Genomic DNA, 16,733 nt, shown 5'->3' with positions numbered 1-16,733 from the left:
ACTGGAAAACAGACTTCAAGGCAGAGATTCATTTTAAAATGATGCACCTCCGAAAACTCAGAGAAAAGCAAATGCAGTTTTTACTATATCCGGGGACAGAAGGTGTTTTGACTGCTGTTAGAAATGTGGTTTACAGCAGAAGGTAGCACCTGGTGTATGCTTTCAAAGGTTATGGTTTAGCAGCTCTCCTCACTGAGGCTGATGGAATAGCAGTAATCCAGCTTAATAATGTAAAGCACAGGATGAGCTCAAATGACTTTACAGTTGTTTATATGGCAGTAATATCTGCAAGCAGGCTTCAAAGCACTGCTGGTTTATTAATCAGCAAAGCTGTGCTCTGCAGTGACTAATTCAGAGGTTTAGACTCAGCTTTTGGCTGTGCTTCAGCTCACTGTGTCACTGGGTCACTCCTGGGCACCGTGTCCCTCTTCCTCAGTCACTCCCCAACTCCAGAGTTGCTGAAGCCCAGAAATATGAGAAGTACCTCAAGGGAAATGCTCAGAATTTTGTCCTCTGGTCACAAGACCATTTTCAGGGATTTCTTCAGCCTACTGCTTCCAGATGCTGTTCAGCAACTGGGATCTGGAAGCCGGTTATATGGAATTACACAATATGGCATTGCTCCATGGTTTGCATTTTGTCCTTTGCATTGCAACCATTTCTGGCATTTAGTAGATTATATCTGATACCAGTCAATGTCAGGGAAATGACTTAAGACAGGGTTGTCATGGAAGCCATAGGAAGACACCAATAATCACCGTGAGACAAAATAACTATTTAGTAAAAACATTTTATATAAAAGGCATGTAGAAAAATTACAATATTCACGCATTAACACGACCTATAAACATTTGCTACATATGTCATTCAGCATAAAGTGAGATGAGAAATGTGAGTCAGGACACAGCACAAACAAGTTGCTATATTTTTCCCTTCTTCAAAGATGTCCTGTCTGACATCCCTTGATAATCTTTCCCCCAAGATAAGATCTGGCAAACATGCCTTCAGATCACTCAGAAAATTATTTGGTGTGATTCCTATTGCAATATGCTCTGCATGCAGAGACCAAACCTGATAGCAGGGGTCAGTCCTATGCTGAGATCACCAAGCCCAGTCCATCTGCAAAGAGAATCTACAAAAGTCATTTCTCCAAGGTAAAAGATATACAGGTATGTAGGGGATGGCTCTGGTCTCCAGCCTTTCTGACAGGGAGAAAATTTCTGAATACTGAAATCAGAAAGGAAACTCCAGAAATGTTTTCTGCTCTCTGTCAAAACAGATGATTTGAGAAGGAGGCAAACCAAAGCGTTCCAGTAAATGGTGAAGAATTTCACATATTTGATTGCCACTGAAAACAGCGTGTGTGACACTGTCAAACAGCAGGCAGAGGTTAAAACTCATTACTTGCAGCTTACACTGGTGTGTTTCTTTGCCCTAACCTGCCAAAAGAAGGCTACTCCTGAAATAATTCTCTTGCAGCTCCAACACAGGTATTTAAGTGAGCACACACACCTGCTGGTCTGCATGGCCAGATGAACACAGGGGCTCGAGGCTGTTAATCCCCTGTTGTTGGCTGGGCAGGGAGATGAGCCAGGCCTGTTTACTGGTGAGGCCCCGGTGCAGGGGCTGCTGTGATTTAATTATCAGGATGTGCAGGTGAATGGGAGGGTTCCCACGGCAACCCCAGTGTATTCAAAAAGCAGACAGCCAGACTTTATCCTGCTATCACTCTGTTGATGTGAAGTAACATTTGCAGAACTGTCTTCCTTTCCCCCAATATTTTTTTTTTTTCACCTTTCCCATTGTTTCTTCCGAATCTGGGCAAAATGCATTCATGGTGTAATTTGCTATTCTTCCACTAACAATGCTACAGATGTGCTGATTTACACCACCGGACTTTTGTTGTGCAGTGAGCCCAGAGAGTCTAAACTTTCAAAACCTTTTAATACAAAATAGTACATTTCATTGAGTTAAAAAATATACTGCTCATTTTTTTAAAAAAAAGTATTTTACATTAAAAAAAAAAAATTGTGAAAATTTTCCACCCATTCCTGAAAATAAAATCTAATAATTACAGCATTACCTAACTAAGCAGCATTTTTCTAAGTACACGTAGTTGTGCCTGTTTTCCTTAAAATGTTAGTCATTGGGGTGTGTTATTCTATATTGGATGCTAACAAACACAGACCAGTACAAATAAACACGGAAGAATCTTGTCATGCCTAACTTGCTGCAATTTCTCACAGAATTCAATATTTACAGAAACTCACCTTTTTTTTTTTTTTTTTTTCCCTAGATCCAGTTCTTGTTGTCAACAAATGTAACAGCAACTGCATTACTGAACTTATTGGGAGCCTGGTGAGATGTCTGCAGCACAGTAATTAAGTAAACAGGCACTGTTACAAAATGTTGATCAAAACACAGATTAATTTTGAAAGCTCTTCAGTGCTATTCCAGCAGCTGTTCTTATATACAATACCCCCCCCCCAAGACAAATGTGTTTACTCAAGACACGATCCTGGAGAATGCTTAAGCACATACTTAATTTTAAGCATGTGGATACCCTGACGTAGTCAGACTGTTGGTGTGCTTAAAATTAATTAGGTGCTTAAGTGCTTTGTTAGACGAGATGAAGGCGTGCAGCTTCTGCAGAACTCCCGTTCAAGAAACTTCTGGAGAAATTCCACAGGCACTTGGGCACAGTATGTACAAAGGCTCCTTTCAGGAGCTGACACGTTCAAAATAGGGTCCCAACGGAGACCACACACAAAATTTGATATCCAGCCTCAGCCTTGAGTAACCAGACCTGGAGCATCCTCCATCCCTCGTGCCATAGCTGAGTCAGCCTGGAGCACCTCTGCTGCTGCTGAGTGCTTACCTGCCCAAAGGTATCACCTGAGGGCTGTGAATCCCTCACACCTTCTTCCCAGCCTGGCAGCCTGTGCCTGCACAGAGCATTGCCATGCACAGCCAGCTCTGCTGCTCTTCCTGCCTGCTGGGACAGAACTCGTGAGTGAGCTGAGAAAGGGCAGTCCGCAGCTTTTGCTTGTTATCCCCTATTTGATAGGAATTCAAGCTGTCCCTGACTAGAAAAGCTGGGCTGATTGTGATCATGATTTTCATGCTCTAACCAATCATAAAGGCTCCAAAAAAACTTGCTTCTTTGTCCATGTCAACTATGTCACTGTTGCTGACAGAGACAAAAATCCTGTCCTCTCTCTTCAGCTGGAACACACCACCTTGATAGATGGAATAAAGTCCATATTCCGCCTTTTTAGACCAGCAGCTTGTCCTTGCACTTTTCATGAGCAAAATGGGCTCAGGGTAATTAGTCAGTTTGTAAACATACTGGACGAGCTGTTTGGGGTTTCTGATTTGTCCCAACAAATCTGAGTCCTCGTTTTCACGGAAGCGGAAGTAAATTTGTGAGTAGATGTAATAAAAGCCCGTCTGGGGTATCACTAACTCGCCATTTCTCAGCTCCACGTTGTAAAGGAAGGAGTGGCCTTTTCTTGATGATTCCCAGCTGTTTATTTTGTGTCCAATTCCTCTTCTGGGCAAGGTATTTACTTGAAAAAAAAAAAAAAAAAAAAAAAAAAAAGTTAACTTAAAAACCAGGTAGTGACCAGGTAAGTGTCTGCTAGCTGAGGAGCCTGGTTTTTAATAACGAGGTAAGGAAACCTGCTCTTCCCAGCAGTTCATTAGGTCCATTCTCACAACAATTTGATGGTCCATAAGCAAGTTTTATGTGGAAATTAACACAAACTGCCTTTATTTTTAATATTTGTGCTCCCAAATAAGGGGAAAAAAATGTTTTTACTTAGTAACGAAGTTAAAATATCTATTAGTGTCTGATACCCTCTGAAGCTGCAGAGAGCCAAGCAAGCCCTTCATTAACATGGTCTGAATGTCAAGTCTCATATTTCTAATAGGTCTGTCACCATAGCAGCTGGGACTCGCACAACCGACAGAAGGAAATTAAATAAAAGAAAACTTAACACTAGGAAGGACATTTAAATTTCTTTTTGCCCCTAATGAAGGTTCCAAAAGAAGAGTTAGGGAGGTACCCAGAGGAAATGGGTACCTTCTCTCTCACCTTCTCTAACTGGTGAGAATTAGCAGAATAAACCCAAAGCCTGGGACAAGACGATTTGTTTCCTGCTAACTCAATACAAGTATTCAAAGGTGTCTGTGAGCACGAGGGAAGCAATGGGAGAGTGATTCAATGAATTCTGTGGTCTTTAACTGTTGTTAAAGGCCTGTCCTTACTGCGTGAGGACAGGGAGCTCCTCCTGCCGCTGCTGCCCGTCAGGTGCGCCGCGATCCTGCGGATGGGGCTGCGCGGCTGCTGCGCCTCCGTGTGTGGCAGCGTCAGAGTCCTTTCCACTAAAAGGGAAAAGAAGCCCCACATCAGAAGCAAGGACTTCAGAAAGCACATCTGTCCCACCTGACTCGATTTTAAGGAATAGGTATGTCACTTTTTTAATTGACTGAATTGTAGGCTGATGGCTAATTATTGGCTAATAAGGCTCAAATTCCGCTTTCGCTCTTGCTCATGAAATGTCTTTATGTGCCTCTTTGTTCTCCTTTTTCTCCTCCCTCTGCCTTCAAGTTATCAACAGACAAAACAACCCATAGTACTCAATTTTATGGTCAAATATTCCTAATCTCCCTGTGAATTTCCCCTTGGAGGTTGTAATGCTTTCCCCCAGCATGTTTAGTGTGAACTTCAGCAGAGCCATTCCTTCACTGATCTCTGCAGCTCTGTGCTGCACGTTCCAGGAGCTGGGGTACTTGGGAGGGCTATTTAAACATCCCCCAGAACACATGGGACTGAGATCTGCAGGCTGAGTCCTCTGCATCCATCTTGGTTACCTTGCTCTAAGCACTTGACAGTAATTCTGGCTCCTGCAAATTTACCTTCTAGTAATAAGTAATCATGACTTGATGTCAGTACAAGATCTTAGTCAGTTTTCCACACTTTTAAAAAAGTCAAGTCATTACACATCAAGTGCCACTAGCGGCTCTGTTTACCACAGATAATAAAATTATTACAATACCGTTGATTGCAGAAATGTTTTCCTCGTAGCTTCTTGACATCATCTGCCAACAAACACAAGGAAAATGAATTAGCTTGTCAGCTGGGGCTGACAGGTGCACAGAAAGACACACCTTTCTTACTCATGAATAAAGGGGAGTCTGGATTTGATCAACAAGCAAATAGGGGGGGGAAAAAAAGCACCTATTAGTTTGTTGTAATAAAGAATTTCTATGTTTACATCTTCTAGGTAATGAAAGACATGGGAAAACATTTTCAAGAGCTCAGGCATAAGTCTATTGAAAAATCTGAACCTCATGCCTCTCCTAAGTAAGAGAAGCACCAGCTTCCATTTGCAGAATACTTGGCAGTGCGAACTAATTTCTCTTAGGTCTGAGAAATGCAATTCAATTTATTTTCATCTATCTGTCTATCTATCTAAGCTCTTAATCCAGCATATTTCACTTTGTGCATCCCCTTTCTTTATAACTGTTTGCTGATGCTGAAACAAACCAGTTTGGTATGGACAGTGGTGCAGCAGCAAGCGTGGTGATGATTTACCTGGGTGGCTAATAAGGCCTGTATTGCCAATTATTGATGGATTTTGTCCTAACACATTTCTATTTATCCATCTAACCTAATAGTAATAGTAGTATTATTGCAACTGTAACTTATTTCTGGCACCCAGGCTAACTTTTTCTAAGCAATCAGGGAGCTAGGTCTATTAGATGTGTAAACATCCACCAATTAAAAAAATGCTTTCTCTGTGCAGAAGTTCAGGGACTTCACTGGCAGAGCTTCCACCAAAGGAGCTGAGATCTCTGAACACAAATAGAGAATCTGTTTTGACTTCAAGGTCTGTTTTTGCCAGGAAATTCCAGCCAGAAGAGAATTTCTATGGATGACCTTGTTTATGTGATGGAGACAGGATTTTGAAAGCCATTCCAGAAGATTTTAGCCTCTGTGATTTTTCAGCCAGACCGACTCTGTTCTCTGTAGCCAAAATTATGTGTATTGTGTGTAAGTCACGCAGGAGGTGCTTTTTGGAAGGTGCTGTGCCTGATGCTGTGTGCTCTTGCTCTTTCCTCCACCACTGCATCACACAGCTCATGACTGGTCTACTCCTTAGGCACTTCTGTACCTCTCCCAGTGTTACATTTAATCTCACTTTCTCTCCCCAGCCTCCCTGTATTTCCAAAGAGGGAGATAGCTCTGATAGCACCACGATCTGTACGGTCAGGTAGAAACCCTTTGCCCTGAGGGATCTCAGACAAGCCAACCCACCACTGGAATTTGCTTAGCAAAAGCTGACAGTCTTTGCTTTATTATTTCCTGAATGCAGTGAAACCACTTTTATGGGCTGTTTTTTTCTTTTGCTTCAGTGCAAGCACTCCGCAGCTGGAGCTGTGAGCTGACAATCGCTTTGCAATAAAACACACCCAGCCTCCTTCATTCTGCTATTAGGATTCCTTCAGCTGTAACATCACCAAGCACACTGTTCCCAAATACCTTTTTAATTAACTTTCCCAGGTGCCACTTTACTTGCCAGCAGGGATCAGCTTCTCTGTCCTCGCTCTCGATGAGCTCCAAGTTTTGGATGGAATTTCTGATCTCCTCCCCGGTGAGACAAGCGATGCCGCTCTTGGAGTACGAGTCCTGGAGCTGCAGCAGAGGGAAAAGCCAGGAATTTTCATCCATGTGTTTGCAGCTGTGGTATGTCACTGTATTTACTAAGTGCTAAGAAACGCTCTTTCTTTTCTCTAAAGCATTTCCTAGTATGGTGCAAGTAGGTGCTATATGAACAAGAGGATTTAAAACCTGATCTGACATATTTAAATATGAGGGCATACCTCACATACAAAAATATGCTTGCATTATCTCCATGGACATAAATCTGGTATCCACTATTCAACTTAACAGGTTTTGTGAAAATTCAACATCCAAATCCCTGATGCTGCAAACTTAGATTCTCTAGTTCTGCATTAGGAACATTTCTTTTGCACAAAATTGTTTTTTAAACAAATTATTGAGGATTAAATCAAATACTTGGATTTAGAAGTATTATCTATGCTGTCTTTTCAGCCAATTGCATTTATAATCCAGACCTTTGCTGTTATATCTGTGCCATATCCTCCCCATATCCAGTCTGGGGTCTCTCCTAACAGTATTTGTCCTAATAGTCCAGACAACTGAAACAACATTTGAATCCAAATAAAATTATAATACTAGATGTTTTGGACATGAAAAAAATCAAGTATCTGGATTCTCGAGTCATGGAGAAAACATTTTTCTGCTAAGATTGAAGAGATTGGCAAAACTCCTTCTGGCTCCAAGGGAATGTGACTGGGAGGGTTTTCCTAGTGGAAAGCTCTCTCCAAGCTCCCTGCAGATGTGACTCCAGCTGGCGCTGTTGGTCAATGTGGGAGCACAGAACCTGAGAGCAGCCCTTGTTTGCTTTGAACTGGGCTCCTGCTGCATCAGCTACAAACTGGGCAGGCTTGTGGAGCCAGCAAAGCATTCAGATGGAAACCTGGTAGTAGCATTTACATTTCACTTTGTTGTTGTGTTAAAGGAGCTTGGTTTGGTTTGCTAAACAGATGCATTTTTTGTCCTACAAGTACCAGTTTTTAGCTGTCCTTGAGACTGGGGTATTGAAAGCAAAAAATGGATTTTCTCCTTCAGACTCCAAGCTTTTCCTGGCTGTTATAAAACAAAGGCTGTGAGATTTCCTGCTAAAGGGGGAGGGAGATTTCACCTCCTTCAAATCCCACCTTCAGTTTGCAGCAGCAGATTCCACTGAGCTTCAGCTAGTACTTGAAATTATGTATTTTGTACGCAGCAGAAGGAAAAGGGAGTGTTTGTGAGTGTTTTGCCAAGGACTGAAGTGGTATTTTTAAATCAGATTTCAAGAACTCAACGTGATTAATATTATGAGGTAAAACTACAGGCTCTGACTGATTTAACTACACAATGAGCTTCTATAAAAAAGTAGTTGGACGAGTTCAAGAAAAAAAGCTAAACACAGGCAAGTTGTGTGGTTACTGCTTATTCTCCTGCAGACCTGCTAGAACTCAGCTCCCAGCTTTGCCCTCCCATCTGGGAGCAAACAGTCCTGTGCCTTTGCCTCTACCCTTCTGTTTCCCCCACACAGCTTTACTCTCCTGGCACTGGAACCTTGCTTTGTATGCAGTTTGAAATCCTCAGGGAAGGCAACCTTGCAGCAGCACATTATGGAACCGAGGGATTGGAATTTCTCTTGTAAGATTTACTCAGATCAGGTTTATCTGCTGCACTGAACCGTTTGAGGGCACAACTCCTGCAGGAATCTTATGCTGTAGACCTTTTCTACTATGTTAGGAGTGGTCGCTGGACTGCTTTTGAAACGGAAGCTGGGGTTGTTTTCCGGTATTTTGAAGCGTAAGAACTTTATTGTCTCAGTATTTCCTCTTAAAGCAAAACAGTTAAAACAAATGCCATACTCCTAGTCCTAATCAGGAGTAGAAAATTAGTCCTGATGAGGAGTAATCCAGCTGTAGTGGAAAAACCCTGCTAGTTACCAGCATGCTTTTTGTAAAGAAAGAAAAGACCTGCAGTCAGTGCAGCCACAAATCACAGTTTATCGGCAGAGATTTATTCCACATGTACCATGTGGATGTCGGTTGGCAGGCTGTGTCTAGATGAGGTTTTTCCTGTCTATTGTACAGAAATGGCACATTCAGGAATATGTGGTTGAGGTACCCCCTCCAGAGCCAGCAACCTTTGTTTCCAGCCCAGCACAGCTTCAGTTAGAACACATTTATCCCTTCACAACAAACGCAGGCTTGTTATTCTTCAGAAACTGTGAGTTGTATTTTGGGCAAGTCCCTGGGATGTGGTTGTGTCCCAGGTGTACATATTTGAATAGAAGGAAGGAAAAGATTAAGTGTGGTTATTAATTATTTAAATTGGCGTGTTTGTCAGCAAGGGACTCTGAACTGTGTGCACTGAGGAAATGAAGAGGCCTTTATATATTTTCTTTCATTAGCAATCATGTAACCTGATTTCATAAAGCCAGCACATTTCTGTGACTCCCCCACTGGACAGCCACAGCTACAAATTCAGCAGGAAAATCTGTTTTATACATTTTGAAAGTATGCTTTGAAAGGCTCCTGTTGCAGAACACCGCACACCCTTTGCCTCACAGAGAACTCTGACATCTCAGAAGACTCCACCTGTTAAATCCAATGTGGAATAAATGCATATATAGCATAATATGCACAAATACATTATTATTAATAATGTAATGAGTTATGCATTACTGAGTGCATATATACAATAGTAATTTACATTTGTGCAATACCTTCTGCAGCTGTAGATGTACACAACCCTTACCTGCAGGTAGCTTTACCTGTGTGCCAGGAGCAGCAACATCCAGGCAAAGTTAACAGCAGGACAATAAACTTGGGGTGAGACACTCATGGAAACCCCGAGTAACAAGGGTCCTTGAAAAGCAAGGCCACACACACGGGACTATCATCCAAATTTAACTCTCTCTGAGTGTAAATCATCTTTTGCAAGAAGAGGGAAGAGTTAAGCAGCAGCTAGCAGGCCCCAAGGGCGGCTGCAAAAAGCATCTAGACTATACAATGCGTATTTCACAAGTTATTCTGCTGAATTCAGCGTTGTTTGCCGTCTGGTGCAGTTCCTTTAGGATTACTCACAGTCTGAAAACCACGCATTGTCCTAGAGGAAGCATCTACGAGGCAATCGAGCTTTCCTCCGCGGTGCCTGCCCCGTTCGGCTGACAGCGCCCGTTCCACCCGGCCCGCCCCGCGACAGCGGTGAGGCGGCGGACTCTAACGGGAAACACATTTCCCGCAACAGCGCTCAACTCCGTTCTCTCGGCTCTGGCACTCTGCGGCTGCCCCGGCTCCGAGCTCCTTTTCCCGCACACGCCCCCGGCCCCGCCGTGCTGCAGACAAAGGGCAGCGGGGCCCGGCCCGGCCCGGCCCGGGGTGCTGCTCCGCGGCCCCCGCCCGCCGAGCCGGCCCGAGCGCGGGGTCCCGCCCGCCGCCGAGCTCCCCACAGACCTGTCGGAGCTCGCTGGTGAAGTACAGGAAGGTGACGGCCACGCAGACGGACTGCAGGAGCACGGCGGCCACCAGCACGGCCCCGCAGGTCTGCGCGGGGCTGGGGCCGCCCGCCGGCAGCATCCTGGGGCTGGCTGGGGCGGCAGGGCCGGCCTTGGGGCTCCGGGGGCTCACGGCCGCCGTCCCGCAGCGAATGCGGCCCCCGGCCACCGCCGCGCTCAGCCCGCCGCGCCGGGGGATGCAGCGGGCGGGGCGGGGCACAGGGACCCGCCTTTCTGCTCGACCCTCCCACCTTTCTGCCCTTGTTTATCGTAGTGTCCCGTCCCTGCTTCCCCGCCCTGCCCTCCCGGGTTTTCTCGGGTGCCGCCGCTTTCTCCGCCTCCCCCAAGTGCGGGATCGCTGCTAAGACGTGCGGTAGGTGCTCCGCGCTGCTGGAGCATCTCCCAGCAAACCCTCTGACAGAAAACTCTTCCAGCGGGGAACGGTGGAAGCTGGTTTTGTAAAGATATTGAGGCTCTGGTTATGTGCACAGAGAGGCACGGAGTTTCTTGAATTCGGGTTGTGTAGTAGAATCGTAGAATCGCAGGTTGGTTTGGGTTGGAAGGGACCTTAAAGTTCAGTTCGTCCAATTCCCTGCCAAGGGCAGGGACACCTTCCTCTATCCCAGGTCCAACCTGGCCTTGGACACTTCCAGGGATGGAGCATCCACAGCAACTTGTGCCAGTCTTTCACCACCCTAAGTGGAAAAATCTGTTCATTGTAAATAACTTCTTTCTTATACCTAATCTGAATTGATTCTCCTTTGGTTTAAAACCATTAACCCTCGTTCTATCCAAACAGGCCCTGCTAAGAAGTCTGTCCTCCCTCCCCCCTCCTTTTTTTTTTTTTTTTTTCTTTTTTTTTTTCTTCCCCTCCAAGTACTGGAAGGCTGCATTGAGGACTCTATGGAGTTTTCTTTAGCTGAACAAACCAAATTTTCTCAGCCTTTCTTCACAGGAGAGGTGCTCCAGCCCTCTGAGCATCATCTGGATTCACCCAATAGGTCCATGTCCTATCAGCTGTCCCATCCACATCCTGTCCTCTGCAGCTTCTCCTGTAGAGCTGGTACATCACAGAAAGCTGCTTGTGAGCCAGTAACTGGTGCCAGGAGCTCCTTCCCAGTGATACCAGTGCTTCTGCACCCTGGTCACGACACAACTGTTGCCACAGTACATGGACATCAGGTACATTTTGAGCTTTCCTTATCTGATGGCACTTTGGGGTTTGGTTGGTTGGTTTTCAAACCTCTAAGGCTCCTTCTGGCAAGCTTTTCTCCAAACTGTTCTGCCCAGATAGTTTTCCAAAGGCATGTCCATGCTTTAGGGTGTGTCCATTAACTTTCCCTGGGGTTCTAACACCTTCACCTGACACAGCCTGGGTTGTAAGCAGATCCATAATTATCTGCTGGTCCTTTAAATCAGCAGAGGTAGCACCTCTGCTGGCTGTGCAGCCATGGGAAACTGGAAAATCCAAGTGCAGGTCACTTCCATGCTGTTGGCTGCTGATGAAATTTTGTCTCTCATTCAACACCTGCAGCCTGAATTCCAGGATGTCAGTGGGAGTTCTCAGTATAATTACAGGGGAAAATGAAAATCAAAATATCTTAATCTCCCCTGGCTATTGAGGTCATCTTTAGAAGGCGTAACTGCATTGTATTCAACCATTTAGAGGAAAATTAATTTATTTTTTTTCCCCCATCATAATGTAGCAAAATAATCGCCCAGTCTCTGTTCAACGTGGCAGCAGACAGTTTATTTGTCTGGCTCTTTGAGACATTCCATCTGTGTGCCAAAACAGTTCAGATCTGTAATTCCAGCACAAATGTCAGATGGAGAAGATTAGCATCTTCTCAAAACTGAACTCATGGTCCCCTCCTACGACTTCTCAGGAAAGTCAGTGTGACACTTTAGACTCCTTCTGCTTTGTTTATCACAGTTTTTAAATATTTCATTCCTAAGAATGAAATTTTGTCTGAGAGAGTAATTTTTCAACTGAAGAATCAGTTAAAAAGTGGCAAGCTAATTTGGATGGACTCCTGCCTGCTGAAGGGAGTTTCATTCTAGCTGTTTAGGGAGGTCCTATCTCATTTGAGGGAGTTTCCTTTCAAAAAGAATAGAAACAAAAGTGAAAGAGCCAGGGCACTACAGAGCACGGTTGTTCATAATCAGATGTTGGTTTGGATTCTGTGTTTTTCCAGACCCTTGGTTTTCTCCTCACCCTACAGCCTTTAACAGAATTACTCTGTGGGTTAACATACCAATTGAGGAAAGATTTTTTTCAAGACCCATATACTCATTTCGTTCCCCTCTACCAGGCATGGTCTGTGTCCCCCTGTCCCATTATTTTAAATCCTCCATGGGTAATTCTGATTTAATGCTTGTTTAATTAGTGCTAGCCTTGCAAGGCAAGATTAATGAAGTATGATTTGAAAAGAGCAATGGGAAAAGAGCACTCAAATCCATCTCTTCAAAAAATTATGAGTTCACTGTCTTTCTGAAGATTTAAGATCTGAAAATTTCATGACACAGTGATAAACAGTTTATGAGTTTCCACACTGACATGGGATATTCCGAAAGTGAAACTCCAACCATTTCCAGCATTGAATGCATTTGAAAATCTTTGCTACTTTCAATACTCACTTTTCTGTAATTAAATTTTCGTGTCTAATAAGCATAAATTTATTAGAAAACAATTTGTTTTAAAGGTTCCAAGAATTGAAAATGAGTGTTTTATGAAATTTTGCCACAGTAAAGCTGGGGCATTGACACCAGTGGGAAGGAATGGTTCTAGCATGCTTTTAAACGGAACCAAATCATGTGCGTTTATCTCGTGCTAGACCAGGGCATCTCCCCAACAAAACCTCTGATACTTCCTGGCTCCTTCATCCTATTAAAGCTTACTCAGTGAGCCATTTAATTAGAAATAAGCCTTAATCTGTCCTGGATTTAGGATGTGTCACTTGGCATGTCGAGGAAACACCGGGCAGGGGACCCGCCACACTTTTCCCCCAGCAGTGTGACCAGTAGGAATGTAAAAGGGCTCTGAAAATGAGTGAAAACGAAGGAAGATGGACTTGAAAAAGTCCTCCACTTCCCATTCCTCAGTGACTGCAGTGATGGGGGTGATGAAGATGTTCTCAGAGACGATGTTTTCCAAGGCAGACAAAGCAGAGCTTTCTGGTACATAGCAGTTCTTGACTTTGATTTCTCTGCTGAGCAGCAAAGGGGGTCATGTTTCTCATCACAGCATGTAATTACAATGCTGTAGCTGCAGAGAGGGAATGAAGCTGTTCCTCCTCTCCCCAGCAGACACCTGAATGCTGCTTTGGTTTGAGCTTTGCTGTTTCAGCTATCAGTTCCCACAGTGAAGCCGCTGACTGTTTGGGTCCGAGAGCACAGTGGGAGATTTCTGTTTTCTCTCCTGAAGGGAAGGGGAAGTCCCTGCCCACTTCTGCAGCCTCCCAGTTCATCTCTGGGGCACTGCTAGACTCAGCTGCAGGTCACAGGTCACAATCAGCCTCACCCTGCCAGGCCCTCCAGTGAAGCAGGCAGAAGGAGCCTGTGGCCAGCACAGGGTTAACCTTGCAGTGTGGTCCTTAACCCCGCACATGTGCTGGACAGATCACATCTGGCTCCCCTGGTTTGTTCATTCCTTCATGGTCCCCGTGCCAGATTCCGACCTCATTTTTTACTGTCAGTTGCAAACCATCCCAAATCCATGAGTTCATTGTGATTTGTACTCTCCTGGGATCAGGATGTATTTATCAGTGCTAGACCCTTTTGGCCTGTGGTGTTACACAAACAGATGCAATGGTTTGGCTGGCCCAAAACACACCTATGAATTAAATTAGTCAGACCTGACATCTCTCTTTTAATGCCCCAAGCAGTGATTGATAAAAAGAGCAGGCAATATCTGTAAGTGGACATGGCCACAATCATGTCCAAAAGTGCTGTAGAAACAGAACTCCAGATCTAACTTTGGATCTCTCCATTTGGGTTAAGAAAATACTTAACTAAAAATAAATACCTTCTACCTGTTAATGTACTGTACATATTTTTAAGCTTGTTCTTAACTTTTCTCAGTTGTATAGGGGCACTTCCAAAAGTATATTGTCCTTTACAAGTGCTCATTATGAAATCTCTCTTTGAGAGACTTAGTATCATAAAATCACTGAATGGTTTGGGTTGGAAGGGACTGTAAAACTCATCCAGTTCCAACCTGCCTGCCATGGGCAGGGACATCTTCCACTATCCCAGGACGCTCCAAGCCCTGTCCAGCCTGGCCTTGGACACTTCCAGGGATGGGGCTTCTCTGGGGACCCTGTGCCAGGGCCTCAGCACCTCACAGGGAAGAATTTCTTCCCAATATCCCATCTATATCTGTCCTCTTTCAGTTTGAAGCCATTCCCCCTTGTCCTACCACTTGTACTTCTTTAGCTTTCAAGCACCAGGGATTGTCATGAGGCACATCCCAGGAAAGCACCCACATGTTACTCACTGAATGAATACTTGGTTTCACTAAGGTGCTCTGACTCAAGGTTCCTTCTCGCAGTGGGGGTTTTTTAACATAAATCATTTCCATGTCATTGTTTTAATTATGATTTGTAGTCCCACAACTGAGAGTTTCTCTTTGACAGAAGGGTCTCATATTTCAACATTTCTGTTTGTTTTGGAGTGAAATATTTTGGTTAAAGAAAGGTTTCTAAATACATCATTTTAGAGTAATTGAAACGACTTTATCACTGCAATAATGTATGTATTCATTGTGAGGGATACATGGTTCTGCTTTCCTGTATTCCCCAGAAATCCCTGAAATAGCAGCAATTCCTTTCAACTGGACCTGGCCATGTGGCTGTTCCCTTATTACACAACCAGTCTAGTGTGAAGCACTAGATGATGCTACCTGGCTAGGGGAGCAAAGAGAAAGTTTATAGATGCTCTTAAGTCTTTTTCTGTGTTTCACTAACAAAGTGATAATGTTGAAATAGGTTCATTGCAGCCTCAGCTCAGCTCAGCTGGGAGGAGATCCATAAAACATCCATCAGCCTCCACAACATTTCAGAAGAGGAAGAATTGTCCCTGGCACACAGCAAAGCCTTGCTATGCAATCAGCTTAAGCCTTGAAGCATGAAATTTGATTTTTTTTACCATAGGCAAGTGCTTTTAAACTCCACTGGAAATGGAAGACAAACATTTCTCTTTAGGGTGCCAGTTGTGTATGCAAAAAAACTACTTTTTTTGAGGCTTCTTCTCAGCAAAGCATCTGTCACACAGCTGTCTATCTTCATCTGGGCCCCAGATTCCTCCTGGGACAGATGAAAATCAGTAGCATGGCTGTAGGTAGAGCAATGAAGGAGATTTCTGTCTCCTTGCTGATGGAATCTGCTGCTCGCTCTCCTCTGTGCTGTTGGCATCACGTCCAGGGCTCAGACATGCTCTTCCAGCTGCCAGCAGAATCCTGTGGATGCAGAGGAACTGGGGAGAAGCAGGTGGGGATGATTTGTACTTCCATGAAGCCTCTTCCCTCTTCCTGGCAAACCAGGACATGATGGATTAATTGGCTGGGCTGTGTCTCCTCTCGTCACTGAAAACACCATGGAGTGAATTAAATTCTCGGCTGTGACCAGGAAAATCTGTTTTCCTGCTGTTGTAATTTGGTTTAATCTACAATGTGTTTGCTCTGCGTTGAGGACGTGTGGACTGGATTTTGCATTTCTATCAGCACAGCCCTCATGAGAACACACCAATGGGAGTGGGGAAGAGGTTTGATTGTATCTGCAGCAAGAGCATCACCATGACATAGCAGGTGATACCCACTGCTGTGTGTGCACTTTCTGGGCTTATTTACTCTGTGTCCTGCTGCTGTGGAGGCTTTGGGACTGCCTGGTGGCTGCTTTTTTCTGAGGAGTGGCACAGACCCTGGGGAGCATCGTGGTCTGCTCTGATCCATAGCATGTGGATCCAGCTCCTGGATGGCTGATCAAGTGCTGCATATTGCACTACTTTAAGCCACAAAGATTCTTCCACTGTTACCTTCATGTCTATTGAAAGACTTCATGCCAGTAGCTAGAAAAACCCTCTGCTCCGTCTTTCATTCTCTACAATTAGTATAAAAAATAGAGAATAACAAGAAGAGAATATAGCCATGAATATTGTGGCTGTTTTACCCTGAGTGAGGGACATGGGGGGCTGGATTTCTGGGAGTGACTCTCACGCAAAAAACACTTTTGAATCCTTCAGTGTGGGGGTACCTGCACCACCTGGAATGTGGTTCTTTTCAGATTGACAGCTGTGAATTCAGGGGGGCTGGCTCAGGGACTAGCCAGGACAGCCAGGGTTAGCCAGACTGTCCAGAGGCTCGTGAGCTGGAAACACGAGTCCTGCGAGACAGGAGGAACTTGAATTACTAGTGGAGATTGCTGGGTTATCAGTTAGTTGGAGAAAGCTAAAAGGAAACCTTGGCCTTGGTGAGTATGCTAATCACATCACGGTGGTGATAAACAATACACGTGCTTTATGTTATAAAGGTACTGATAAGTGTCAATTGCAGACATTATATTAGAATTCTGTGTATCTGCATCTTTGCTG

The 16,733-nt window shown here is 44.4% G+C and overlaps 1 protein-coding gene across 1 annotated transcript; it reads right to left on the bottom strand.

Annotated features, from left to right (window-relative positions):
- Positions 1–776: 776 nt before the first annotated feature.
- On the bottom strand, positions 777–10,230 carry TNFSF10 (TNF superfamily member 10). The gene is made up of 5 exons (XM_040074517.2): positions 10,108–10,230; positions 6,548–6,700; positions 5,061–5,103; positions 4,270–4,386; positions 777–3,569 (listed from the first exon to the last, which is right to left on the bottom strand). The coding sequence occupies exons 1-5, from the start codon at positions 10,228–10,230 to the stop codon at positions 3,127–3,129; spliced, it is 879 nt and encodes a 292-aa protein (XP_039930451.1). The 3' UTR covers positions 777–3,126.
- Positions 10,231–16,733: the final 6,503 nt, after the last annotated feature.

The sequence above is a fragment of the Hirundo rustica genome, chromosome 10 (genome assembly GCF_015227805.2).
Source record: "Hirundo rustica isolate bHirRus1 chromosome 10, bHirRus1.pri.v3, whole genome shotgun sequence".
Taxonomy (NCBI): Eukaryota; Metazoa; Chordata; class Aves; order Passeriformes; family Hirundinidae; genus Hirundo; species Hirundo rustica.
Note: the sequence above shows the minus strand (reverse complement) of the source record. Positions and strands in the feature narration are given on the sequence as shown.

Bases quoted from the DNA above. Each gene is read 5' to 3' on its own strand.
- TNFSF10 (XM_040074517.2), bottom strand. From the start codon at position 10,230: ATGCTGCCGGCGGGCGGCCCCAGCCCCGCGCAGACCTGCGGGGCCGTG. The intron at 5,104-6,547 runs GTATTTGGGAAC...GTTTGTTGGCAG, and splicing joins TGGGAAAGTTAATTAAAAAG to ATGATGTCAAGAAGCTACGA. The intron at 3,570-4,269 runs GTAAGGACAGGC...TTTTTTTTCAAG, and splicing joins GAGCTCCCTGTCCTCACGCA to TAAATACCTTGCCCAGAAGA.